Source organism: Myotis yumanensis, unplaced genomic scaffold (assembly GCF_028538775.1).
Source record: "Myotis yumanensis isolate MYYU_CA2020_CCGP unplaced genomic scaffold, mMyoYum1.0.hap1 SCAF_1, whole genome shotgun sequence".
Classification (NCBI taxonomy): Eukaryota; Metazoa; Chordata; class Mammalia; order Chiroptera; family Vespertilionidae; genus Myotis; species Myotis yumanensis.
In genome coordinates, this window is record NW_027223752.1 from 194,727,430 (window position 1) to 194,754,880 (window position 27,451).

At 38.7% G+C, this 27,451-nt stretch overlaps 1 protein-coding gene across 2 annotated transcripts in view; it reads left to right on the forward strand.

Annotated features, from left to right (window-relative positions):
* The window catches only part of ADAMTS3 (ADAM metallopeptidase with thrombospondin type 1 motif 3), a 251,866-nt gene that overhangs the window by 11,389 nt on the left and 213,026 nt on the right, over positions 1 to 27,451 (forward strand). The window contains exon 3 of one of the 2 annotated variants that reach the window (XM_070395237.1): positions 18,600 to 19,006. The exons of the other annotated variant lie outside the window; for it this stretch is intronic. Within the exon in view, the coding sequence (XP_070251338.1) occupies positions 18,600 to 19,006 (407 nt within the window). The remainder of the gene's footprint in view (positions 1 to 18,599; positions 19,007 to 27,451) is intronic. 2 annotated transcript variants of the gene reach the window in all.

A 27,451-nucleotide genomic window follows, 5' to 3' on the forward strand; every position in this document is an offset into this window, starting at 1 on the left:
TAAAATCTATCAATCCAGTTTGTGAGCAGCAGCACTAAAAGGTGTGGTTTAAAGAGGGGATACACTTATCCTTTGTAAAATTTAAACTTTTAGCTACCCAAGCCATTGTTCTTCCTTGTAGCTAAAGATCATGCAATTCACTTGATTAATTTAGCTTCCACCCCTCCAATGAGCATCATAATGGTTAATGTTACTGCTTTAAGATTCTTAGATGAAGATATTAGTATATATAGCATGTTATCTATCACCAGTGACTTATTATTGCTGTTTATCTGAAGTATTTCTTCCACATGTTTTCACTTTTTGCCCTAGTCATTTTACCAAATAATCAGGATATTGCTCAGAAATGTTAAGAAATCCCCAAGGTCACCTCTGCTTCCAAAATGATTATCTGTAAAAAGTCTTTACTTGTGGGTAGCCAACCCAAATTACCTTGGAAATCAATTAGGGACAATCCCAAATTGTCTGGTAAAATCATGAATGATTTAAATACGAGGAGTTTGGTTATACCACTTTGACTGGTTATACCATATTGACAATGATGACTTACATGAAAATCTAATGCTTCCTCAAAGAGGCTTGCTATTAGAATTTTAGGAACCCTCCCTCTAGTGTTCCTCTAATAGAGTTCAGCTTTTACTCCTAAGCTGTGCTATTTCTATTATTATAAAACTAGAGGCACGGTGCATGAATTCATGCATGGGTGGGTTCCCTCTGGGCGGCCTGCAGCTCCTGCTCATCCTGTCCCCACTGTGCCTGCCATGCGCTTGCACCCAATCAGTCCCTATCAGGAGAGGCTTGCACTGCTGCAGCAGCGCTCGCCATCCATGAGCCCTGAATCTGGCACCCTCCCACGGGGAGTGGCCTGCGGAATTGGGTTGAAACTGGCTCTTCGACATCTCCCGAGGGGTCCCGGATTGCAAGAGGGCACAGGCCAGGCTGAGGGAGCCCACCGGTGCAAGATCAGGCCAGGGAGGGACTGCGGGAGGGCTCCAGGGCATGTCCAGCCCATCTTGCTCAGTCCCGATCAGCTGGACCCAGCAACAAGCTAACCTACTGGTCAGAGCATCTGTCCCCTGGTGGTCAGTGTACATCATAGCGACTGGTTGACTGTCTGCCCCATGGTGGTCAGTGCATGTCATTGCGAGTGGTTGAGCAACCCGAGCATATCATAAGCATATTACGCTTTGATTGGTTTTTTGGTTGTTCTGCTGTTCAATCTATTTGCACATTACCCTTTTATTATATAGGATGCTGAATTATCCTTTTAATTCATCAGTTTTTGCTCTGATTATAGAAGTTTGCATGTGCCCATTATAATCATCTTCTTTAATTTTTCTGTATTTTCCAGATTTTTGACAGTCATCCCAAATAAGAAACTATTGTTACAATTTAGCATATTGTTATTCAGTCTTCCTTTAATACACAGATTGTGTGTTTGTATACCTATTTTTGTTTTGTTTAATATTTTAGTATAATTTTCCCTATCATTAAAAACTCCTTGTAAACATCATTTTAGCCCCATCATACTAAAAACATGAATTTATGTATTGTTTTCCTAATTTATTTGTTTTTCTCATGATAATGAATGTTGCCCCACTGTATGGTACATACATAATTTTCTGCTTCTCAAATGACTACTTTAGGAGAGAGACCTAGAAGTTGATGACCAAGTAAAGCCAAGTTAACATGACACATTTTAACAAATGGCTTTAGAAAAAGTTTGCATGACCTGAACTCCCACTAGCAATATAGGAAAGTGTTGATTTAAAAAAAATATTAATTCTAAATTTGTTTTGCCTCCATTCTTCTTGACATTTGAGTATGATCTTTAAGCATTTGGTTATATAATATCTGAAAGATGGAATGAATTAATCATTTTTTCTAGTTATCAAGTAACCAAAATATGCACAATTATATTATAAAAAAGATTTGTTACTTTATCTGTACTCTGACAAGATTCATCCACATCATGGGATAGAATTTGAGAGTTGTATACTCTTTAGAATAGATAGGAAAGCGTGGGAAGAGATTCTAGCTTTGGAATCTCTGTTCCCACATGTAATTGATCCACCCTAATTTCCCAAATACGTTTACATGGCTTTGCTGACTAACTGTAAATCCCTAGGAGAGATTTTGTGGTAAAATGTCAGTCTCCTGTTTATAAAAATGATTGCCACAAATTCAGCATGATGAATCTTTTTGGAATTTAGAACAAATTGTGAGTAGCATGAAATAGTCTATCTTATTCTTGAAGTGACTGATAAAACAAAAAATATTTAGGAAACCTTATAGAAAGTAAATAGGATTAAATCTATGACTCTTCAAACATTGTGGTCTTAGATATTAAATTACATTTCCTACAATTTTCATATATAGTATATATATTTTCATATGCACATATGCACACAAATAAAAAGAATGATTGAAATTATTATTCATGTGATTTGAATTCTGTGTCTTTTATATGTAAAAACTCTCGTTTGCATGTAGAGTCCATTCCTCAATTTTAAATCTAACCAGTATATCCAGTAGAGTACCTATTAACATTCATCTCCTTTCCTCCATCAGATGGTCAGGGCAAAGACTGTTCACAATGTGGTTTAAAACCCTGACTCCTCCACTTTCCTGCTGATGACTTTAACCTCTCAAAGCATACTTTTTTTTGTATGTAACATACGCATACTACTGCTGCGTAGTTAATACAGTTGTAAAGGATTCGTACAATTCTGGTACATGGAAAGCAAACTATAATAATAGTTATTAGTAGTATGTCTTAGTCTTGTGCTTTTTTAAAAAATATATTTTTATTGATTTGTTACAGAGAGGAAGGGAGAGGGATAGAGAGTTAGAAACATCAATGAGAGAGAAACATCGATCAGCTGCCTCCTGCACAATCCCTGCCAGGGATGTGCCTGCAACCAAGGTACATGCCCTTGACCGGAATCGAACCTGGGACCCTTCAGTCTGCAGGCTGACGCTCTATCCACTGAGCCAAACCGGTTAGGGCAGTCTTGTGCTTTTTTAAAAACACTTTTATTCAAGGAGAGCCACCTCATTCTAACCCCTACATTTTTGACAGGTCTACTTGACACCATGAGTTTCCAGAAACTACTTTTCTGTGCCATAGACTTGTAAACTATCCATCCACTCAGCTCACCATATGGCAACTCTTTGAGAGTTATATTTCCATGTATTATCTTTAAGTTGATAATGAGGTGATGCTTTCATTCGTGGGGATATAGCAGTAGCGGTTCTCAACCTGTGGGTCGCGAACAATGAAAATACATCCTGCATATCAGATATTTACATTACGATTCATAACAGTAGCAAAATTACAGATATGAAGTAGCAATGAAAATAATTTTATGGTTGGGGGTCACCACAACATGAGGAACTTGTATTAAAGGGTCACGGCATTAGGAAGGTTGAGAACCACTGTGAGTAGAGGGAGGGAGTTGAGTAAGGAGTGGTACAAAAACAGCTATTTCAAACTAGAGGCTTGGTGCATGAAATTTGTGTAGTGTGAGTGTGAGTGTGTGTGTGTGTGTGTGTGTGTGTGCATGTGCATGTCTGTCCCTCAGCCGGGCCTGCGCCCTCTCACAGTCCGGGACCCTTGGGGGATGTCTGACTGCCAGCAGGCAGACATCCCTCTCACAGTCCTGGACCCCTCGCTCTTTACCACCTGCCTGCTTGCTGCTCCTTACTGCTTGGCTTGCTGCTCCTTAGTGCTGCTGCGGAGGTGGGAGAGGCTTCCGCCACTGCTGCTGTGCTCGCCAGCTGTGAGCCTGGCTTCTGGCTGAGCGGCGCTCCCCCTGTGGGAGCACATTGACCACCAGGGGGCAGCTCCTGCATTGAGCATCTGCCCCCTGGTGGTCAGTGTGCATCATAGTGATGCACACTAATGTTTGCTTAGGCTTTTATTGTATAGATAATTCCACCCCACCTAAATTGTGTATACCAGACACAATTCTTTCTCTTTTTCTCATTGCATTTATTGAAGTTTCTTCTTTCCATTTCATTGAGAGAAAATTCTTATATCAATTATTACTCCTTTGAATGCAAGTAACAGGAACCAAGTTGACACTGGTTAAGGAAAAAAAATTGATCAGGTAATCAAAGTCAGGTATAGCTGGATCTGAGAGCTCAGAATAATATCAGGAATCTCTCTCTTAATCTTTTAATCTCTCTCTCCCCCTCCTTTACCCCCTCCTTGATCCCTCCCTCCTTCCCTCCCTCCTTCCCTCCTTTCTCATTTTTCCTATGTGTTTGCTTTACCTCTCTAAGATTTCAGTGTCTGTGCCGCTCTCCCCCCCCCCCCACCTCACCCCCAAAATAATGCCAAATACTATCAACAGTATCTCTAGGCTATCATTCTACCTTTCATCCCACTAGACAGAACACTTATTTTTTGACAGCTCCAGGAAAGTTCCTGGGAGGGCTTTAATTGGCTACCTAGCTTGAATCATAAGCTTATCCTTGAACTATTCACTGTGGTCAGGAATGCAGTGTTCTGATTGGATATTTCACCCTTGACTTACAGGAACTAAGTGTGGAGTGTGGGATGGTTCACCTGAGGGAAAATTGGCACGGAGTGTGGGAGGATGCTAGGGTGGCACATAGGTACAGTAGTGCCACAGATGTGAGGACTTCCCAGCACATTGCATAGGAACTGGTGGCTGCAGTAGGCAGAATAATGGCTCCAAAGATGTCCACTTCGGAATCCCTGGAACCTGAGAATATGTTATGTTACATGACAAAGAGGAATTAAGTTTGCAATGGAATTAAGGTTGCTAATCAATTGATCTTAAAATAGATTATCCTGGATTATCCAAAGGGGCAGCACTTATAAATGGAAGAGGTAGGTGAAAGAAAGATGGGTGGATGTTGCTGGTTTTTGAAGATGGAGGAAAAGGTCCATGAGCCAGGAAATGCAAGGCAGCCTCTGTGGGTTGAAAAAGTCAAGGAAACAGATCACTCCTAGATCTTCTGAAAGAAATACAGCCCTGCTGACACCTTGACTTTAGCCCTGTGTGACTTGGTATCTCCTAAAACTGTAGCATAACAAAGTCATATTGTTTTAAGCACCAAGTTTGTGGCAATGTGTTATAGCAGCGACAGGACACTAATCCAGGCAGTGGCCTTGTGGACTATCTCAGTGTCTCATACTTTTGTTAAACCATGAGCCGGAGTGTCTTATATTTGGAAAATATAATTACCACAAGTAATGTTACAGTGAAAGTCTTTAAAAATGCTCTCCACATTTCTTATCTGTCATATTTCCCCCAGCCTTTGGCCCTGGAGATAGATGCTGATTTTCCTGGCTTTAAATTCCAGACTGAAGTTAAATTAGCCTTTAAAAGTATTATCTATCAACAAATTGTGAGATGTGTGAGAAATACTAATTTTTAGAATGCCTAATATAGCTCTCGACTCTGCAAAACTTGCAATGATGATAAGTACAGCCAGTAGAAGTGCTTTTAAAACTAAGATTGGAATGCTAAAATTTTGGCATTTGGGCCTCACTTACAAAAATAATTCTCTTCTACTTGTTATTCTGTTATTGATTATTTGATTATATTAAAATGTAGCAAAAAAGGAAAACTCGGATGTGTTTTTGTTTTTGTTTAAATAACATTTTTCTTCAGGCTTTTTTTTTTTTTATTTTCCTGAAAGATCTCTTACCTGATTTCATGTTCTGGAACAGTAAAGAATGTGCTGTTCTTTCCTAAGTGACTCTTGAACATAAACATTGTGCAATTGCAACAAATATTTATGAAAAAGCCAGATTGAAAAAAATGAGAAGAATTTTTAAGTGTACAACTATTTGTTCTTTCTTAATAAGTAAGAATAACCACCACCCCCCAACACCTTTTCATTTTTTCTTCAAATAGCTTGATAAAAACTCTTGGACTATGAAAATGGGTTTGCAACTAAAATAAAAGACATCAAAGAGTTCCTCTGCCCAGAGGAGATAAAGTGAGGACAAAGAATTTGGCCGTGTTCATAAGTTCAGTATGTGTCACAATTAATTTTTAATTGGTTTTGAGAGAAGATGTGTCCCCTTCTCTGATGGTGTTTACAACCTTGGTAAACCCTTTGGCGTGTGGTGTACTTTTTAAGGTCCACTTTTCACCAGACTCACATCTTTCCTGGAGCAGCTGGCTCCTGTCATTTCTGATGAAGGTCATTCTTTTTCCTTTGGCTTGGGATTTGGAAATGTTGTTGGAGCTACTTCTTTAGCAGATCTTGAAAATGCTTATTTGATTTCATTCTTGTGGCCAGATTGTTGCATGCTGACAATTTATACCTGATAAAGGAAATTGCTTGTGTGATCTGCCTTTTTGTATTAGAGCAATCAGACGATTCTTGGGAGAGAATCCCAGTCTCTGGGTTGTGTAATGGCGCTTGGGTTGTGACATCATCCTGGACTTCAGGCCCTGGACATGGAGCTTAAGGTCTCTTCTAACCGCATTAGAAACACAACGTGGGGTGGGGGTAGAGTGGGGAGAGAGGCCCCTGAGGGGAGCTGGGTCATGGAAGGAATCTGAAACTGACTTCCTTCTTCTATAGCTCTAGCTAGAGGATGTTGGTGATGATGATGATAACATCAGCTAATTTTTCATTTATTGAAATGTTATTAGATAGGGCAAGCCTTCCCTCACTTAATTCCCATTATTATCCCTAATTTACAGATAAACTCTGTGAGCCTGGATTTCCATCATTTGCTTGCAGGATGCCAAAGAGCGTATCAGCTTGAAACCAACCGGAATTCAACACGGTGCTTTCTGACTCCAGACCTTTAGTGTTCAACCATCATTACCTTCCTTCCTTCCTTGCCTTGGGTTAAAGCCACATTGCCTCAGTCACATCATTCCCACAATCTGTGGGCCTGGGGTGCTTTGGTCTTAATTAGATCATCTAAAAATTGCTGTGATATATGGGAGCTTTGTACTGCAGTCACTCAGGTCCTAGCAGTGTTGATTGTACTGCTGAGCACTTTTGTTCTCTTACTGTTCCACAGCGAGGTCTTGGAAATGCCCTGGGGACATCTAGTCTCCCTGGGAGATATCTGTGTATCATTCTACAGCAGACTTAGAAAGATACCAAACAGCATGTCCTCAGTTTTGAGCATAGGTGACTGAAGGTGTGAAGGAGATAGGAGGATCCCAAAGCATGGACCACAGTGTCAGACTGTGAGAGCACTCCCTTCCAAGAATTCCCACTTCTAAAAATAATCATTGATTTTTTTTCCTCCCAAAGACTGGGAAAACTACAGTTAAGATGCCACATGTCTGCCCCAAAGAGCTTAAAATCTCTCCAAGGACAGGCCATAAGTGTGTAACTTTTCTTCCATAGAGATTTTTATAACTTTCATGCAAACAGTGCATGACAGTGAGAACTAGGAAGATCAGACCAGGAGGGCTGTATTCTGGACAAGCTAGCTGGGAAGATTTTTTAGAAAAGATGGGGCTTGAGAGAGGCCATGGGGGCTGGGTTGAATCTGCATAGATGAAGAGAAAGCAGCAGTTCTTTTCCCCTGGGTGATACAGTAGAGCAGAGCTGTGAAGGCAGGCATGATTTAGCCGGGCCTGGTGAGTGCATTAGAATGTTTTGATAGGCTAATATGAGAGATGGTGCTGAAAAGAAATTAGGGACAGTGCAGAGGTCCTTAAATATGAAAGTTAAGTTTTGATTTACTTAAGTTACCTATTCTTTGAGTTTCACTTTTTTACTGGTAAAGTGAGATAATTTGATTAATGGTCTTTCAAGCAGTGTTTAGATCTAACATGAAAAATATATCTCAATTTTCTGAATCTATTTTATCCTGAAGTAATGATAAGCCAGGGAAACTATCAGAGAAATAACATAGTAATATTAATACTTAACATTTATTGAACACTTACTATGTGCCAAGCAGTGTTCTGAGCATTTTGGAATAGGCCATTTAATTTTTACAACAATCCTATGAATTACATACTTTTACTCTCATTTTTACAGATGAGTACTGACATAAAAGTATTGTGACCAAAATCACAAAGGTAATTAAGTGTAGAACATAGACATTTTATTGTTTATTTAAAAAAAAAATATATATATATTTTTAAATTTTTTGCCCTGGCTGATGTGGCTATTGGTTGGGCATCATCCTGTACACCAAAAGGTTGCTGGTTCAATTCCAGGGCACATGCCTGGGTTGTAGGCTCGATCCATGGTCGGGGGGGGGGCATGCAAGAGTCAGCCTACCAATGTTTTATTCTCACATTGATGTTTCTCTCTCTTTCTCTTCCCTTTCTCTCCCTCTAAAAAAAAATCAGTAAAACTCTTTAAAATGTATTTTTTAATTACAGTTGACATACAATATTGTAAATATTCTATTAGTGTCAGATGTACAACATAGTGCTCAGACATTTATATAACTTATGAAGTTTGCACCTTGATAAATCTAGTACCATCTGACACCATACACAGTTAATACAGTATTATTGCTAAATTACCTATGCCATACTTTTACACCCCATGACTGTTTTGTAACTAACAATTTGTACTTCTTAATCCCTTTCCCCTTTGTGCCCATTTCCCAACACCCCTCCAATCTGCAAACCATCAGAATGTTCTCTGTAACTATGAGTTTGTTTCTATTTGTTTTTTCACTTATTTTGGTTTTTAGACTCCTCATATAAGTAAAATTATAGATATTTCTATTTCTCTTTCTGACTTATTTCACTCAGCACAATACCCTTTAGGTCCATCCATATTACAGATGGCAAGATTTCATTCTTTTGTATGGCTGAGTCACACTGCATTGTATATATGCACTATTTCTTCTTTATCCATTCATGCATGGATGGACAGGTAGGATGATTCCATATCTTGGCTGTTATAATTAATGCTGCAAGGGACATATGAATGCATATCTTTTTGAATTTGTATTTTGGCTTTTTTTTGGATAAATACCCAGAAGCAGAATTGCTGGGTCCTTGTTATCTCTTTTATAGCCTTTGTTTTAGAGTCTATTTGTTTCTGGTATAGATATTAATATCCTAGATTTCTGTTTTCTGTTGTTTCCATTTTCATGAAATATTTTTTCTAACTCTTTCAGTCTGTGTTGTCTTTTGATCTGAAGTGAGTCTCATGTAGACAGCATATGTAAGGGTCTTATTTTCTTATCCATTCAGCCATCCTGTGTACTAGTATTTTGTTTGGAGTATTTACTTACATTTAAAATAATTATTGCTAGGTAAGTAGTTATTGTCATTTTATTCATATTTTATATTTTAAGTTTTTTTCTTCTCAAAGAAGTCCCTTTAACATTTCTTATGATACAGGTCTGGTGGTGCTGAAGTCCTTTATCTTTTTCTTGTCTGGGAAGCTCTGTCTCTCTCCCTCAATTCTAAATGATAGTCTTGTTGGATAGAGAAATCTTGGTTATAGGTCCTTGCTTTTCATCACTTTGAATATTTAGTGTCAGTCCCTTCTGGCCTGCAAAGTTGTGACAGTCTTATGGGAACTCCCTTGTAGGTAACTGCTGTTCTCTTTCTGCTTTTAGCACATTGCGGGCAGATCACGAGCATTCTCGTGTTTTCATATTATAGTGTTTTACATAAATGTTAAAGGTATGCTTTAAAATTAAATACCCATTGCATTTTGAAGTTATTTATTACATGTTCTTACAAGCTAATATCTTTTAAAGTATGCTACTTTGTAAAATGTTTTTTTGGTACTCATTCAATAGAAACTTATTTGGCCACTGGATAAAGCTAGCAATAAAACTACTGGTGCACAACGTGTTAAGATTCTCTTTTTGTCTTTAACCTTTGGCATTTTAATTATGATGTGTCTTGGTGTGGGCTTCTTTGGGTTCATCTTGTTTGGGACTCTCTGCACTTCCTGGATTTGTATGTCTATTTCCTTCACCAGGTTAGGGAAGTTTTCAGTCATTATTTCTTCAAATAGGTTTTCAATTTCTTGCCGTCTCTCTTCTTCTTTTGGTACCTCTATGATACAAATGTTGGTATACCTGATATTTTCCAGAGGGCCCTTAATCCTCATTTTTTTTTCTTATTGCTGTTTGGATTGTGTTTTTGTTACCTTATCTTCCAAATTGTTGACTCAGTCCTCTACTTCATTTAGTCTACTGCTGATTCCCTAATGTATGCTTCATTTCAGTTATTTTATTCTTCATTTCTGACTGGTATATTTTTATGGTCTCTATCTCCTTTTTTTATGCTTTCTATCTATTTGATGAGGCTATCACTGATATGAGTGTTTTGAATTCTGTAGATTGCTTATTTCCATTTTGTTTAGTTCTTTTTCTGGTGTTTTTCCCTGATCTTTCATTTGGGACATGTTTCTTTGTGTTCCCATTTTAGCTGCCTCCCTGTGTTTGTTTCTGCGTATTAGTAGAGCTGTTATATCTCCCAATTTTGAAAGGTTGGCCTTATGTAGAAGGTGTTCTGTGGGGCCTCATGGCACAGTCTCCCTGATCACCTGAGTTAGGTGTTTTAGGTGTGTCCCTTGTTGTAGTTGAACCTTGATTGCTATTGGCACATCAGTGGGAGGAATTGACCCTCAGGCTGATTGATTGTCAGGACTGGCCCTGACTACCGTGGAGGAGCTATTGTGTAGGGCTGACCTTATGGAGCAGGATTCACTTTAGCAGGGCTATGGTGCTTGCTGAATCTGCCCTTTGAGTATGTCATTGTAGAGGTGATTGGGTGGTGCTCTGGTGTGGTCTGAAGTTGGCCACCTGGTGTGTCGGTTCTGGGGCCTCTTTGGAGATGTAGGCCAAGGCAATCTGCTGCCTGTGCCTTGCCCTGGATCACTTGGTGTGAGCTACAAAGTAATCTGCAGATGGTTGCCACTTGTGATGGGCTTGGAGCTGCCTGGGAGAGGCCAAGCTGCAATCTGGTGTTGGATGCTGGAATCTAGGCATTTTACTAGTAAATGTGGGGCTTTGAAATTTTCCTGGCAATAATTTAGATAATACTTTGGTACAATTTATACAATAGTTGGTAGTGAGAAAAAATTATATGTGGGGATTAAGACTTGGCACTTGCAGCTTTTTGGTGTGAGGTGATGAGGACTTGAAGGTGATTGGAAGAAAGGGGAGAAACTTCTAAGGAGAAATCAGTGGGACCTAAATGATGTTAATTGGGGGGAAAGTTAAAAATGAAGTCAGTTTTCTCAGCCTGGGAGATTCAGCACCTCATTAACAAAAAGAGTGAAGTCAGGAAGGCAAACGAAATATTCAAGTAAAATGAGAATTTGCTTTAGATATTTTAAGGAAGGAGTGTGTGTAAGATATTATTCTCAGCAGAGAGCTGTCCTATTCAGGTTTCAGGTTGAGGGATCTTTTTTTCCTTTTTTAACGTATATTTACTGAGGCCTATTATGTGTGGGGTATCATGCTTAAACACAAACATGCGCGAATGGTTTTGACAAAGTCTCAGAAATGATTAGAGTTTGGAAACTAATTGGAGAAGTCTAACACGGTTGATATTAGAACAGAAAGTCTGATAGCTCCCAAGTCTTTTATATGGACACAGAACATTGACTCCTCAAATTCTTTGATGTACATTGTGTAATATTTGTGTATGCGTGTACGGTTGTACACATATGTCACATCTACATACAGGCGCATTTACACAAGAATGGGTTTCGTTTTGTTTTTCATGCAGCACAAAGGAGAAGAAGGCACTAAGTTAAACTCTAGAATGAGGAATTAGATGTGAGTGCATTCCCTGATAAGGAGAATTGTTAGTGTTATAATTAGCCTGCCAGTGGAGATGTGACAGTACTTTTTCTTAAAGATAGACCAAGTTTTTGAGATGATCTGAAATAAAAACAGCCCTCTTATATACCTGGGTTCTGAACAGGTTGAAAATAGCCCATTTAAAGATATAGTGAAAATCTCTTTTACAAAGGGGCTGGGATGAAGCCTGGGGCCCTCACTTGCTTGAGCCATGTTCTGGCTGAGGGTGCATCCCATCTGGCTGGGACAGGGCCTGCCCCTGGGGACGTGGAAGAGAACATGTGCTCCTTATCAGGATCCTTCCCAGGGAGAAGAATGATGAGGGAGGTGCTGAGCTCTGCAAACTTCTTCTTTTTCCCAGACTTACCAATCACATACTTCACTCTTCTCTACTCGGGAAAGGGTGAGTTAATGGGGAAGAAGAGGCCTGGACCACTTGGAAGAAACTCCCCTCACATAGAGCAGGAGCAGGTTAAAGTACTCTATCTCTAACCTAAGCAAAAATAATGCCATCTACTTGAGATGCCCTAATTGTAAGAAAGAGGCAAAGATTAGATGATTTTTCAGGGTCGTTTTTATTTTTGATCTGTATAGTTGTAATTCTATGAATAGCCAATGGGATTGCAAAGTGAGGGCTAATTTCCTGCTGCCTGCTTCTAAGGGTGAGGGGCTCTGTGTCTGCATTCCAGGAGGCCAGTTTAGAATTTTACATACCTCTTCAGACTCAAACTGCTCTTATTCATTCACTTATTCACTCACAGATATTTATTGAGCGACTTCAGTTCTGTTGTAGGCACTGGGGAGTTGTAGTGAAGGAAACAGATAAAAAAAATCCCTGCCCTCCTGAAGCTTACTTATATGCTAGTAGATATAAAGAATCAATAAACATGCAAATAATATTTATAGTATGAGATGGTGCCAGGTTTTGTGGAATAATGTGGACTATGAAAGGGGCATAGAGTGATAAGGTGGTTACTGGTGGTCAGGACAGACCTCACTGGTAGAGTTACATTTAAGCAAAGGCCTGAAGGAACTGAGGGGTGAGCCATGCACTTGTCTTGGGGGGTTGGGTGTGGGAGGGACGGGAAGACACTGGGCAGAGGAAACAGCAAGTACAGTGACTTTGAGGTAGGAGGATTTCCAATGCTGGGCTGTGAGCTGTTTTACCCTGGGATGGGTTTGGAGGAAAAGCATGACATGATCTGTGACTTTAATTACTCTAGCTCTTTATTGAGGACTAGAGGCCTGGTGCACGAAATTCATCCACTCAGGGGGGGTCCCCCAGCCTAGCCTGTGCCCTCTCACAGTGTGGGAGCCCCACAATCAATTGCCCCAAAGAGGTAGGCCCTGCCCACCCATCCAGGAGTCCTCGATGGATTGCCTCAAAGAGGTAGGCTGGAGCCGCAGGGACCCACCTCTGCACCGTGCACGCAGCATCAAGCCCCCGCCCACCCTTGTGCGCCTCGCCAGGCACGCAGCCCTGCCCACCCGCATGCACTGGCTGCACATGCAGCCTCCTAGTGATTGCTCGTTACTGCATGAGGGCCTCACGGCCACATAGGCTTTTATTATATAGGATAACCTATAACTGGGAAGAGCAGAAGCAAGGAATGGTTAGGAGGTTCATTCAAAACTTAGATGATGGTGGTTTGGCTTAGGGTAGTAGCATGGGAGGTGGTGAGTGGTGGTCCAAGTTTGGAGGCATTTTGAAGGTAGAGTCAATAGAATTTATGAAGAGATTTGGTGTGTGGTGTGAGAAGAGTTAAGGATGGTTTAATCGAGTATTTGGTTTGCATAACTGGGAGGACAGAGTTGCCATTTACTGACACAGGTGAGGGACACATATGGAAGCAGGAAGATAGGAAGTTTACTCTGAAATGTTAAATTGAGGTGACTAGTGAATGTCCACATGGAAATTGTACTGACAAAAGAAGAGCTCGTGGATGAAGCCTGGGCTAGAGATCTACAATCGTAAAGGCATTCAAAGTCCCAGGACGGCATGAGCTCACCAGACTAGAAAGGGTAAATGCAGAAGAGTCCACTACTGCGTCACTGCAGTGTATATAGCTCATGGGAACAGGGGGACGTGAGGGAGAAGGAGAGGGGAGACCAGTGAGGAAAGAGGAGAACCAGAAGAGAATGGTGTTTTGGAAGCTAAATAATGTATTTCAAGAAGGAAAGAAAAAGGGAATCAAATGCTGCTCATAGGTCAAGTATGAAGGTGGACTCTTGACCAATGGTTTCGGCAGCATGGGGTTACTAGTGACCTACACAAGGGACTGATTGGAGTGGATTCGAGAAAGAACAAGGATGGGAAGAGGGGAATTGGAGGCATCTAATATAGTAAATCTTTTGAAGTGTTTTGCTATAAAGGGGAGAATTAATAGATTAGCTAGAGATGGATGTGGCATCAAGAAGGTTTTTTTTTGGTTAGAGATGGGAAATATGGCATCTTATTTATTTGCAGGTGGGAATGATTTAGTGATGTGGGGAAATTGATAAAGAAAAGAGAGAGAGGACAATTGCTGAAACTATTCTTGCAAAGGCAAGAGGGGCTAGGAAGTGATATACAGTGGAGGGTTTACTCTTAGGTAAGATTGAAGAAAATACATACAGTAAGGAGATGGACCACGTGTGGAAAATTCACTGTATCTGAGTCATGCTTGGATAATTAGTGAGCACAATTTGGCTTTACAGTGGCCCCAGCCCTCTGTGCTTGTGAAACTTATGGCCACAAAACCTTTACATACCTATTGATGTGGCCCCTCAGCCATCTCAGCTGACAATTGAATAGTTACATATATTGAAATTATGCATGGGCATTATTTTAATGATTAGCTAGCTTACGTTTAAGTTAAGTAGCTAATCCTTACTGATTTCTTTGTACAATCTCATTTAATCATTTCACCAAACCTGTAAAGTTGGAGCTATTATTACTAACCTTCAGTTAACAAATGAGGAAACTGAGTCTAAGGAAAAATAAAGAACTTGTTCAGGTTCATATGTTAACTTGCTGCTTTTTGACACTGTAGTTCATTCCTTAACTATAGGCTATATTGCTTTGCAGAAATATTTGGGCCTGTGAAATGTCTCATTTCTGAATGCAGCAAAGTAACATTGGATGTGATTTAGTTTTCCTTTGTGATTTTACTGAGATTAAATACTTTTGATATCTTTGAGCTTTACCCACCACTCTTTTTTTTTCCTCCCAAAGACCAAGAACTTAAGAGCCTTTTACTGAAATGTTTGAAGCTACACTAGAGGAAAATTTGGTTGACTGGCTGTGGGTAGTCAGAGCGTAATCATTCTTGTGGTAGTTTTCTTTTATATGTCAGATTTTAAATTAGAAGTTGACAGTAAGATGAAGTGAGTAAGAGCATAGGAGCATGATCTTCAGCTTCAAAATGATCAGAATTGAAATTTTACTTTGGTTCCTCCCTGGCTAGTGACAGGCCGTCTAGGATAATAACACCTACCTACTGGGAGCGTTGTGAGAATTAGAGATGATATATTCTCGAGCACAGAGGGCAGTCCAGTGTCTATTTTGATAATAAATGGCAGATGACTGAGTAGCTACTGTGTCAGTTCATCAATTTACTGTCAGGGGAAGATAGCCTGAGAGGTTACTAAGTGCATCTTATCCCTTGATTACCTTAATTTCCACCTGGGAATGGACTTACTCAGGGTTTAACTTCAGAAATGTTTCTTATGTGCACATTTTAGCAATGATTTACTATTTAGCATTTGAGATGACAAAGCTCTATAGCAATACACCATCTTTATTTTGAATAAAATTTCAGAACGTGCTGTCTGACAGGAAACATGGGACTGTCCCAGGGAATCTGGAATGTATGGTTTACTGTCAGCATGAGGCTCTGGGTATCCTGCTGGGTGAGGAGGAGCCTCCCTGCATTCTTCTTAGATTTTCTAGTTCTCCAGTCACTTAATCCAGGCATCAGTGTATTGCCTAGACTTTGGTTGTGTGAATGCCCTTCAGTGGAGATGGGAAATCCATACATTAAAATAAAGCATTACTTTCTCCTTCCTATGGAACAATAAATAGATGGTTAGAGAAAGAGTTATAACTGGGATTATTGGTGCAGCCAGATGCTCAAGGGCCTTGGATAGTAAGTCTGAGTGTGGAGCAGCCTAGAAAAAGCAAAGGTTCTCTAGTTACCTGCATTACCACCTTAACACTCACCAAATACATTCTACTGACAAGAGACCCTGGCAAGTACAAAATCGGCTATTAGAGTACATTGGGAATGCCAGGTTGAATGGGGAGTTCATATCCTCAAGGAATTAATTGGGGGTAAGCTTTGTCAGTCCACATCCAAGATCTGAATTCATCGTTCACTATGGGAGCTTTCCCCTCCATCACTCCCCTCCTGTGACACTTAAGTTCGTTCCCTAAAATTTCAACTTCTTTCCCTAAACCAGAACTTACAAAAGTGTTCACCAGAGATTTGGTTGTAGGGAGACCAACCTCTGTGTCTGTGCTTACCGTACTACCTAGTATTGGGCCTTGGCTATGACAGGGAGCACCTACGGTACAGGGGTTATGCTGCTGTGGCAAAGTTATGCTCCAGTGTTGGAGCTGGGCTTCACTTTTTTCTGTGATAGGACAGTCCTTACTCCTCTGCCTAGTAAATATTTACAACCAGGTTACTTACTCTGTGCATTTTTAGAGAGATATTTTGTTTAAATCCATTGGTCATTATAAGTGGCATAATGATTACAAACATGCACTCGAGAAATTTCCAAGTTGCAAAATGACTTCATTTGTCTTCTGGTTTTTTATACATTGTTTGAAGTTTGTATTTGAAAATCAGAAAAAATAATGCAATCTGCCGGGGTTCTTGTCCCAGCATCAAGAAGGGTTCAGGAATCTGGAAAAGGCTGTGCGTAGATGACATAGGAATCCGGAGACTAATAAAGAGTCCGGAGACGAGATATAATTTTGAAAGGCATTGGGGGTCAGAGGACCTTCAGCTAAAGGAACTGAAGATTCCCTCCTTGTCTAGGACCCTTGCTTTTATTAACACAATTTCTCCTAAGGCAAGGTGGAGATAATACACTTCAAAGGGTAAGGTTTCAAAGGGTACAAAAGCATTGTCAGAATGGGGGAATTAGCCTATGGCTGTTCAGGTGTTTGGCCAGTAGGAGGCAATAACATGTAGATTAAGATGCACTTTAACTGTCTGGCAGCCACAATCAGTGTCCTATTCAGGTTTGGGGAAATGCCTTTCGCCATGACTACATGTGTGACTCAACCCTGTTGAGTCCCAAGTCTCATCAACCTTTCGATGAAACTCTTGAAATTATGACATGCTGGAATTGATAGCCGGTAGCAAACATAGTGATTCTATAAGGATACTTAAGAGCATAGATTGTAGGTTCATTTAAGGGTCTCAAACTCTATTGAATGACATACACACATTTCCTATAAGTGAACAGTATTTGTGAATCATGTAATTTTCTAAGGTACTTTAACACACTACAGGACTAGTCTTAGATTAGAATTCTGAAGGTGGGGAACTCTTTATGTTCTCAAATTTCCCTTTCCGTGCTTTCTCTTTTCATTCTGTTTTTTTTTTTCTTTAGTATTTTTTAAAAATATATTTTTATTGATTTCAGAGAGGAAGGGATACAAACATCAATGATGAGAGAGAATACTTGATTGGCTGCCTTCACGTCCCCTACTGGGGATCAAGCCCAGAACCTGGGCATATGCCCTGACCAGGAATCTAACCTTGACCTCCTTTTTCATAGGTCACATAGGTCAATGTTCAACCACTGAGCCATACTGGCTGGGCCTCATTTTTCATTGTTGCCCCCTCATTTCCTTCAGAATCCACTGTCTTCTGCCTTCAAAGCCATTTCTATAAAGGGATAAATTGTTCATTCACTGTGTTATCTTTCCAAGGATGCTTGCATTTTAGCAGACATAATATTCACATTGGTTAAACTAGGGGAATTAAGTTCTAATTTTGAAATTCAGTTTAACATGTAAGTGGCCACCCATGTTGTCAGGTGGACCCCAAATACACTTTCATACTCAAGTGTCTGTCCCATGTAAGGAATACTGTGCAAAATGACAATGCCATTTGCTCTTGACTAACTAATATCTGCATATTCAACTTATAGATCATTATTTCTTCTTTTTTACCTATTTCCTCATTTCCTGAAAATGTTCTGTGATTTATGGGACATGACATGATGTTGTAGAATGATGATATGGGCTTTGGAGAAGCAGTTGGATCCATATCTGAGAGTTATTTGACTTGGACATATACCCCGATTCTCAGTTTCCTCATCTGTGAAGTATGATTGTTTGAGTTGTTATGATGGAAGAAATGTGTATGTACTACAGTGTATAAATTACATGTCGTGGTATATGCAACATAGAGTAGCTATTGTAACTAGTATAAATTCTATTCTTATAGGAAAAAATATTAAAAGAAAAAAATTTCTACATAACAGAAACTTTGCTAAAAGTTTGTAGCAGGTGTCAGTTAAGCAAAAATAACTGGGAATGTGTCTTGATTATAAGCAAGCCAGGTATAGTTAATGGAGACTTACGTTCATCTTCTTAAATATATAAATGAGATGCATATTTGCAGTATAATGAACTTTTTTAGAAATAAAAAATATTTGTTGAACCCAGAGTTACCTAGGGGCATTTGAGAAATAATTTGAGTTATCAAAATGTAATACGTATGAGATGATTCAGAAATATCCTCATTATGCGGAGTGCAGTCTTGTGAGTTGGGCACTTTATGTCTATGTTATGTCCTCCTGTGTTGTTGCACAGGGTCCTACAATTGTATTTCTCACTCCACAGATTCACCAATAAAGAGACACAAAGAGTATGAGCTGGTGACTCCAGTCAGCACAAATCTAGAAGGACACTATCTCTCTCATATTCTTTCTGCAAATCACAAAAAGAGGTCAACAAGGGACGTGTCTCCCAACTCTGAGCAATTGTTCTTTAATATCACGGCATTTGGAAGAGATTTTCATCTGCGACTAAAACCCAACACTCAGCTCATAGCTCCTGGGGCTGTTGTGGAATGGCAAGAAACATCTCCGGCGCCTGGGAATATAACCGACCCTGTTAATGATCGTCAACCAGGAAGTGCTTCCGAAAGAATCTGGAAAACGGAGCCTTTGCAGACCAACTGTGCTTACGTTGGTGACATCATGGACATTCCGGGAACCTCTGTTGCCATTAACAACTGTGATGGTCTGGTAAGACTCATTCCCTCTTGTGTGTATATGTTTGTAGGTGTTTGGGAGTGTACCATGGCTCCAGCATGGTTTGGAAGGTAGAGATGGAAAGGAAGCCTCATTATAATACTTTAAATTCAGGAGGAAGCAGTAGAACACATTTTACTGTCAAAGATGTGTGCTTTGGCTCAATTTTGACATGAAGACATTATTCCAAGAAACAAAAGACAGCTATTTTAATATTTTTTGCTTATGTCTTCACTTGTGTTACATTGGGGAATTTTATTTCCTTATTTCTTTCAAAGCATTCTGAAAACTTTCTAAAGAAACATAGATTCCTCCAAAATGATAGTATTACACTTCTTATGTGGAAACTTTGGATATTTTCTTAAAGAAAGTATTTTGAAAGCATTTTTTCACTTCCCCACAGAATGCTAAAATGGGAAATGAGCAGATCTTAATGTCACAATTTGTTCAAATAGCTTTTTATGAACACAAGATGTAGTTGTTTCTGTATGGTAGCTTTGATTCATGTTTTCCTTTATCTTGAAGTAAAATACCCATATATTGCTCTTTAGTTTTATGGTTGAATCCAGTAGTAACTGACCCTTCTTTGTACACTCTGCAGATGTGAAACATTTTTATTTGTGTTGTATCCCCAGTTGTTATTTGAAAAGAGTGTCAATGTTTATGCCTTTTTTATCCACAGTTGACTCCAAGTCTTTGTTTAAAAAAGAGCAACCATTTTTCCTTTCTATGGTTGCCAGGCTGCTGTTTCTTGGGAGTTCAGAGCTATTCCCTTTGTTTTGCCACTGCTTCTAAGAGTTCTCAAAATATTCCTTACATTCCTGCTTATAATTATTCTACCTTGGTCCTCCACCAGTACCATGAATACTGTGCAATATCCTCTCTGTGCCAAAGATCCACCCAAAGGATTAGGATACCATGTTTTATCAAATTTTGGTGAGTTCATTGTTTTAGGCTTTAGTTTTCAGTCTTATACTACCTCATGAGGTTCTGTAGAATTTTAAAAGCATGCAAGAACTGAATAGAATATGTGTGGCAGGTCTGACTCTCCAAGTTGGATCCCATTAGTTTAGGATCCATACCCTCATATTTGGGGTTGGAGCATGCTCTGGAGTTTAAAGACATGAGGAATCTTTCAAATTCTTCTTATTCTTCATGAAGGGTGAATAGACCTGAATTAGCTAAGTCATTGAAGTTTAAAGTACTCACAGAGAGAGCTTGAATTAGTACTGCTAAGCTGTAAAATGGAAATAAGTTTTATAAAAGGTATTTTATAATAGTTATAACTAAATTATATTGAGTATAAAATTTAATTCAGCATTTAAAATTTTTTACCTAATTTATTTTATTGATTTAGTTAGTTTGTTTTTTATTTATTGATAGTATTACAGTTGTCCCCCACTTACCTCCACTTTGCCCCCCTACACCCAGCCCCCACCCCACCCCAGGCCTTCCCCACACTATTGTCTGTGTCCATGGGCTATGCATATGTGCATATATGTTCTTTGGTTAATCTCTTCCCATCCCCTCCTGCTCCCAGCCCTCTGAGATCTCTCAGTCTTTTCCATGCATCCATGCCTCTGGACCTATTTTGTTCATCAGTTTATTTTGTTCATTAGATTCCACATATAAGTGAGATCATGTGATATTTGTTTTTCTCTAACTGGCTTATTTCCCTTAGCATAAAACACTCTTTTTTTTTTTTTTTTTTTTTTTTTTTTTTTTACAGCCACACAGTATTCCATGGTGTAAATATACCACAGCTTTTTTATCTACTCATTTATTGATAGGCACGTGGGCTGCTTCTAGATCTTAGCTATTGTAAATAATACTCTATGAACATAGGGGTACATATAGTCTTTCTAATTGGTGTTTTGAGATTTTTAGGATATATTCCCAGAAGAGGGAATGCTGGATCATAAGGCAATTCCGTTTTAATTTTTGGAAGAAACTCCATATTGTCCACAGTGATTGCACCAGTCTGCATTCTTAACAGCAGTGTACTAGAGTTCCCTTTTCTCCACATCCTTATCAGCACTTGTTGTTTGTTGATTTATTGATGGCAGCCATTCTGGCAGGTGTGAGGTGACACTTCCATGTAACTTTAATTTGCATCTCTCTGATGATTAGTGATGTTGAACATTTTTTCATATGTCTGTTGGCCATCTGTCTGTTTTCTTTGGTCATTTTTAAATTCGATTGTTTGTCTTCCTGGTGTTGAGTTGTATGACTTCTTTGTATATTTTGGAAATTAATTCCTTATCTGATATACCATTGGTGAATGTATTCTCCCATCCAGTGGGTTCCCTTTTCATTTTGTTGGTGGCTTTTTTGTTGTGCAGATGCTTTTTAGTTTGATGTAGTCCTATTTTTTTTTCTTTTCTTTGTTTTTCTTACCCTAGGAGATGTATTGGTGAAAATATTGCTATGTGACATGTTTCGAGACTTTTATAGTTTTGCGACTTACATTTAAGTCTTTTTTTCCATTTTGAGTTTATTCTTGTGTATGGTGTAAGTTTGTGGTCTAGTTTCTTTTTTTGCATGTACCTGTCCAATTTTCCCAGCACCATTTATTGATGAGACTATCATACTCTATTGTATGCTCTTGCCTCCTTTGTCAAATATTAATTGACCATATTGGCATGGGTCGATTTCTGGGTTCTCTGTTCCATTGGTCTATATGCCTGTTCTTCTGTCAGTACCAGGCTATTTTTATTTAAATGGCTTTATAGTATAGTTTGATATCCGGTATTGTGATCCCTCCAACTTTGCTGTTCTTTCTCAAGATTGCTGTGGCTATTTGGGGTCTTTTTTGGTTCCATCTAAATTTTTGGAATGTTCTATATCTGTGAAATATGCCATGGGTATTTTAAGAGGGATTGCTTTGGGTAGTATGGACATTTGAATGATGTTAATTCTTCCAATCCATGAACACGGTATATGCTTCCACTTGTTTGTATCTTCCTCTCTTTCCTTTTTCAATGGCCTATGGTTTTCCTTGGTTAAGTTTATTCCCAGGTATATTATTTTTTGTTGTTGTTGCAATGGTCATTGGGATTATTAGTTTAGTTTCTCTTTCTGAGAGTTCATTATTGGTGTATAAAAATGCCATTGATTTCTGGATGATAATTTTGTATCCTTTGCCAAAGTCATTTATTAAATCTAGAAGTTTTTTTGGTGGAGTATTTAGGGTTTTCTGTGTACAATATCATGTCATTTGTGAATAATGGCAGTTTTACTTCTTTCTTTCCAATTTTGATGCCTTTTATTTTTTCTTCTTGCCTGATTACTGTGGCTAGGATTTCCAATAACTATGTTGAATGAGGGTATGAAGGCGGACATTCCTGTTGTGTTCCTTATCTTAAGAGAAACACTTTTAGTTTTTGCCCATTGAGTATGATGTTGGTTGTAAGTTTGTATGTTGAGGTATAGTCTCTCTATTTCCTCTTTGCTGAGAGTTTTTATCATAAACAGGTGCTGTATTTTGTCGAATGCTTTTTCTGCATCTATTGATATGATCATGTGATTTTTAGCCTTCATTTTATTTATGTGATGAATCACATTTATTGATTTGTGAATACTGTACCAGCTTTGCATCTCTGGAATAAATCTCACTTGATCATGGTGTATGATCTTCTTAATGTGTTGCTGGATCCGAATAATTTTTTGAGGATTTTAGCATCTATGTTCTTTGGAGATATTGCCCTGTAATTTTTTTATTTTGTAGTGTTTTTATCTGGTTTTGGAATTAGGATAATACCGGCCTCATAAAAAGGGCTTGGAAGTCTTTCTTCCTCTTGAATTTTTTGAAATAGTTTGAGGAGGATAGGGGTTAATTCCTCTTTGAATGTTTGTGACAAGGTAAGTGTAGAAAGTGAGACAATATATAGAAACTTTTATAGCAATTTGGCAGTTATTATATTTGTGTTGGTTCTAATAAAAAATGGGGCTGAAGTTTTGTGTCTTGTTTATTTTACTTTATTTTTTCTAGTAATTAGTTTTTATTGTATTTACAAAATTATTAGTATGAGACCAAGTGGGGAGAAAAGATACTGTTTCTTTACCACAGATAGTTTGAAAAGCAAGCAATGACTTTTACCTGTTTTCACTCCTCTGGACATCCTAAACTTGACCAAAATAGGTAGTTTCCCTATTCCAGGTAACTGCAAAACAATCACAGGAAAGGTACTTTAACATTGAAGAGGGCACAAAAATTATTTGAGTAATATATCCAGAGCCATGGTCTAGAACAGGGGTGGGAAACATCCGGCCTTCAGGCCATATACGGTCCATGAAATCATTTGGTCTGGCCCTGCCAAGGCATTAGGGGTGAGTTAATTAAATGTTTGATCAAATATAGCAGGCTAATTTTTAAGTTTTTAAGTTAGTATGGCCAACGAATGATGTTATAAATATCCAAATAGCCTTTGGCAGAAAAAATGTTCTCCATCCCTGATCTAGACTGTGATCTAGACATGCTTAATAACTAAAATATGATTCTTTCGATTTCTGAAATCAACATCAAAGTCTTCTGCACAAAGAATCAACAACGATTCTCATCTAGTGTGACCAAGAACAATGTCTGTTCCTGTCTAGCATGACTTTTTCTAGTCTTTGCCAATATTACCATTTATGAGTGACTGCTAATTCTTTACCAGTTACAACTTTATTCCTGCTCTTGTGTATCCCACTTATAGGTAAGAATTATTGAGATACTCAGTCATGGACTTGTCCCTGCTTTCTGACAGCATCCAATCTAGAACAAAGCCCTGCTCTTCTGGACTCTTCCCCGAATCACCCAACCAAAGCCTACATCCTGTTAAGAGGCCTTTTTTCTGACACTTTTTATTACTGAGATGTTAATGGTTCCCTCTGGTGTGCATTCTCCCTCCATGCAATTTGTAATAAACCCCGCTTGTCAACTGCAGTTGAGCTCCTGGTGGTTTTTGGCTGGAGGGGTTGACATGCTTTACCTCTCTGCTTCTACATCTTTGAAGTGAGTGTCCAGTGGTCAACAGTCATGGTGATGGCAGGCATTTCACACTCTTCTCAGTGGGAAGACACTTCTGGCTGAGAATCCCAGCTGAAAATAGATTTCTTTACTCCACAGAGCCCTGGCATTTGCTCTGTAACACCATTAAATCTCCCCTGGCCGTAGTGGCAGCTCGCAATCACATTTTGTGGTCTACAAATTTGCCAAAATAAAGGATTGTTTGGTTAGTAGGATTTATGGCGTGTATTTCATAAACATAAGGAAACTGGAATTTTTCTAGGCTTTCTAGAACAATATGGCTTTGTTAGTTCTCCTGGGTTATCATTAAAGGAAACTGGTTGGGAGTGGAAGAATTGTCTGGTGATGGCTCCTTTGGGTTACCCATTCAGTGATTTCCTCATGAGTTGATCAAGGGTGTTGTTCTAGGACAGAAGTTTTCAACTTTTTTTCACATTTGGAATTTTCCCATCCAATGAAATCACTAGTGGTTATCTAATAAAATAATATGTAACATGGATAAACTTAAGAAAGGCCTGGTTAGAAAGCAAGATATGAGATGTTCCTCTTCCTGGTTCCTCGTCCTCCTGTTGTGTTCTCATTCCAGACCACTCCTCACACATCTAACAGTGACCGTCACTGCTAGGGCAGGAGGTCTTGGAAGCTTAAGGTTAACAATTTGGGAAACACAAATAGAACCTCTTTTCTAAAATATCTGATATCCACATTTGGTTAATACTGGAGTCATTTTATGCTTTTTAGATTTGGGGCATGGCCAAATGAAGTCTTTGTTGACTAACTCAGAAAGAAAGCAGCCTTAGGATTTCCTTGCTGTAAGGCTTTTGCTTTGGGATTTGGTCCCTTCAAAAACATGGTCTTGTCATGCCTCTTTCAGAAAGTCTACCTGTAGAGGCATTTTTTAAAGAAGTCTATTTAAAAAAATTATTATGAGATAGTATACCTGGGATCGAGAACATTTGACCAGTGATTTTAAGTACAGCTCAATCTAGTAAATGAAATGTTTGATACTAAAAATAGATACAACTCTGTAGCTATTTATCATGGAGTTAGAAAAGAGGGTTTTCCAGCGCTGATCTTTAGATATTGACATTTGAACATCTGCTTTTTATGAGAAGAACCTGATTGCTAATGGCCAGTCACCTTCCACCTTTTCCTTTGGTGGAATATGTAGATAGAAGGTATCATGCATTTTATTGATGGGATAAGAGGGATATTTGTGTTTTCACGGTTTACATGTTGATTTAGAAGACCTTGAAGTTCTGAGGAACAATGCAGTGAAGCCTTGTTTCAGCTCTAGGCACCTACACCAGACAGTTTTAGCAAGGCCTTACCAAGAATGTTAATGCATCTTTCACACAGCCTGGCTCCTAGGAAATCAATGATTGTTACTACAGTCCCCTCTGTTTTCTTTCTGTAATTATTGGTCCTCAAGATTTTGTGATTGATAATGATAATTAAGGTTGCAAAGTAAGAAACACTGCAGTTAGTTAATCTAGCCTGTGACCTAATTTGTGGAAAAAGTCTTCCCTGAAGTGAATACCTTAGTGTGAATCCTGTAATTTTCAGATCATCTTCTCCACCTGATATAGAGCTCCTTTATCATATTTCTCTCAGAGTCTCCAACCTCTGCTCTGAAGACTTCTAAGGATGGGAAACTCACTACTTTCCATCTTATTTATCTAGATCTCTGCCTCATGGAAAGTTCTTCCTGAGGTTCTACTTAGAAATATGAAGTGAAAATATATTTTTCCACTTATTAGATTCTTCAGTGTTGACAAAGATATAGTGATAATGCTTACCCTCTTACTGTTGTTATTACAATACTTGGGTTTTGCATAATGAGCACTTGATCATTCAGTGTACCATGCAGCAAACTACTTCATTTTTAGGAAACATTTTCCTTATTAATGTGATATATGCCATAGCCTGGCTAGAATGGAATTAACTAGATGTAAGTCACAATTTTAACATTCCTCTCAGGCTTTACATTTGATCTAAAATTTTAAATTATGAATCTCAATGTGAGCCATTTTTGGGAGAGCAAAAAAGAATTCTATGGCATTAGCTTGTATATATTGTTGTTCATAGTCTTCCCAACTGTTCATTTCATATCTCTTTCATTAGGTGATGGTGGTTAATATGCTATCTTATATCCGTTTTTTTTTCAATCTAGAGATTTTTTTAAATAATAATAATAAAAAACAACTACAAGGAGTATGCATTTTCTATAACTTTGTGGAAACAGTTGAGGTGAGACAGAGATAAAGGGAGCGTGGTGGGTCCCTAGCTCGAACTACCAGAAAATTTATTTTTGAAATTAAATGGCATTATCAAAGTGGTCTTGATGATTTTTTTTTTTAACTAAGTGATAGGACTTTCCAACCCCAGTTTAAATGTATGAGATTTCTGGAAGGCTTACTTTTGTCTGGTGATGTCCCTAAGTGGAAGTTCTTTATAGATTGAGAGGACTGTGCTATTAGATGCCGGGGTGTCATATGAACATGGCAGGACCCAGTCTGAGCATGTGAAGCCCAAGAGAAAACTTAGAACAGCACTTAGTGAGAGATTCTGCAAATGTTAGCAACCAAACACAGTGGGAAACGTTTTATTTAGCATTATCTGTGAAACACTATGCTTTTAACACAGTGATTGGAATCTTGGGGCAATACTTCCTTTGGGCTTGCAGGATACTTGATCTTGCTTAGAGGGTGCCAATATTTCATGCTTTCCTGCCTGGCTTCATATAGTCCTTTATTGTGCATACCTGGCTCTGAGGATGGTATTAACTGGCTGCCAGGACAAGAATGCGGACTAAGCATAGTGATGCGGGTTCAGATCAAATTAAGTCCCTGTGCGATACCTGTTTCTATTTGGTCAGCTGCATGCATTGTCACCTTTGGCTTCAATTATGGGACCATATTTAGACTTGATATAATGATGAGGGAAGACTCCAAGCCATATTGGTCCTACCCTCACCATTGATCTACAGTTTTTAGGGAGGGCCCCCATTTTATATACTGCACTTGGAAAAATGTTAAAAGTATATTAATTTATAAGGATGCCTTTACATTTGGGCTGTATTTATAGAACTACCTTCTTACTCTTTCCCATACTTAAAACTTGGGTGTTGGAATTAGATCAGTGATTCTTTCTGTTCCACCTATTGGACCGTATATTATGAAATATTTTGTAAACCAGATAAAATGCTTATTAAATAATTAATCATTTCACACTAGCTGTTAATAATTAAAAAACATAAAATTGCTGGTTAAAGTTCCCAATGAGTACAAATTACTCTCCCTCTACACTGGTTCATATATTTTCCAATAAAGAGATTAAATTATTCATAGACCTGTACCAATTTCTTCAGCATATGACACAGTAACAGTCATTCCAGATCTTCATTACTGCCTCCACTGGTTCTTATG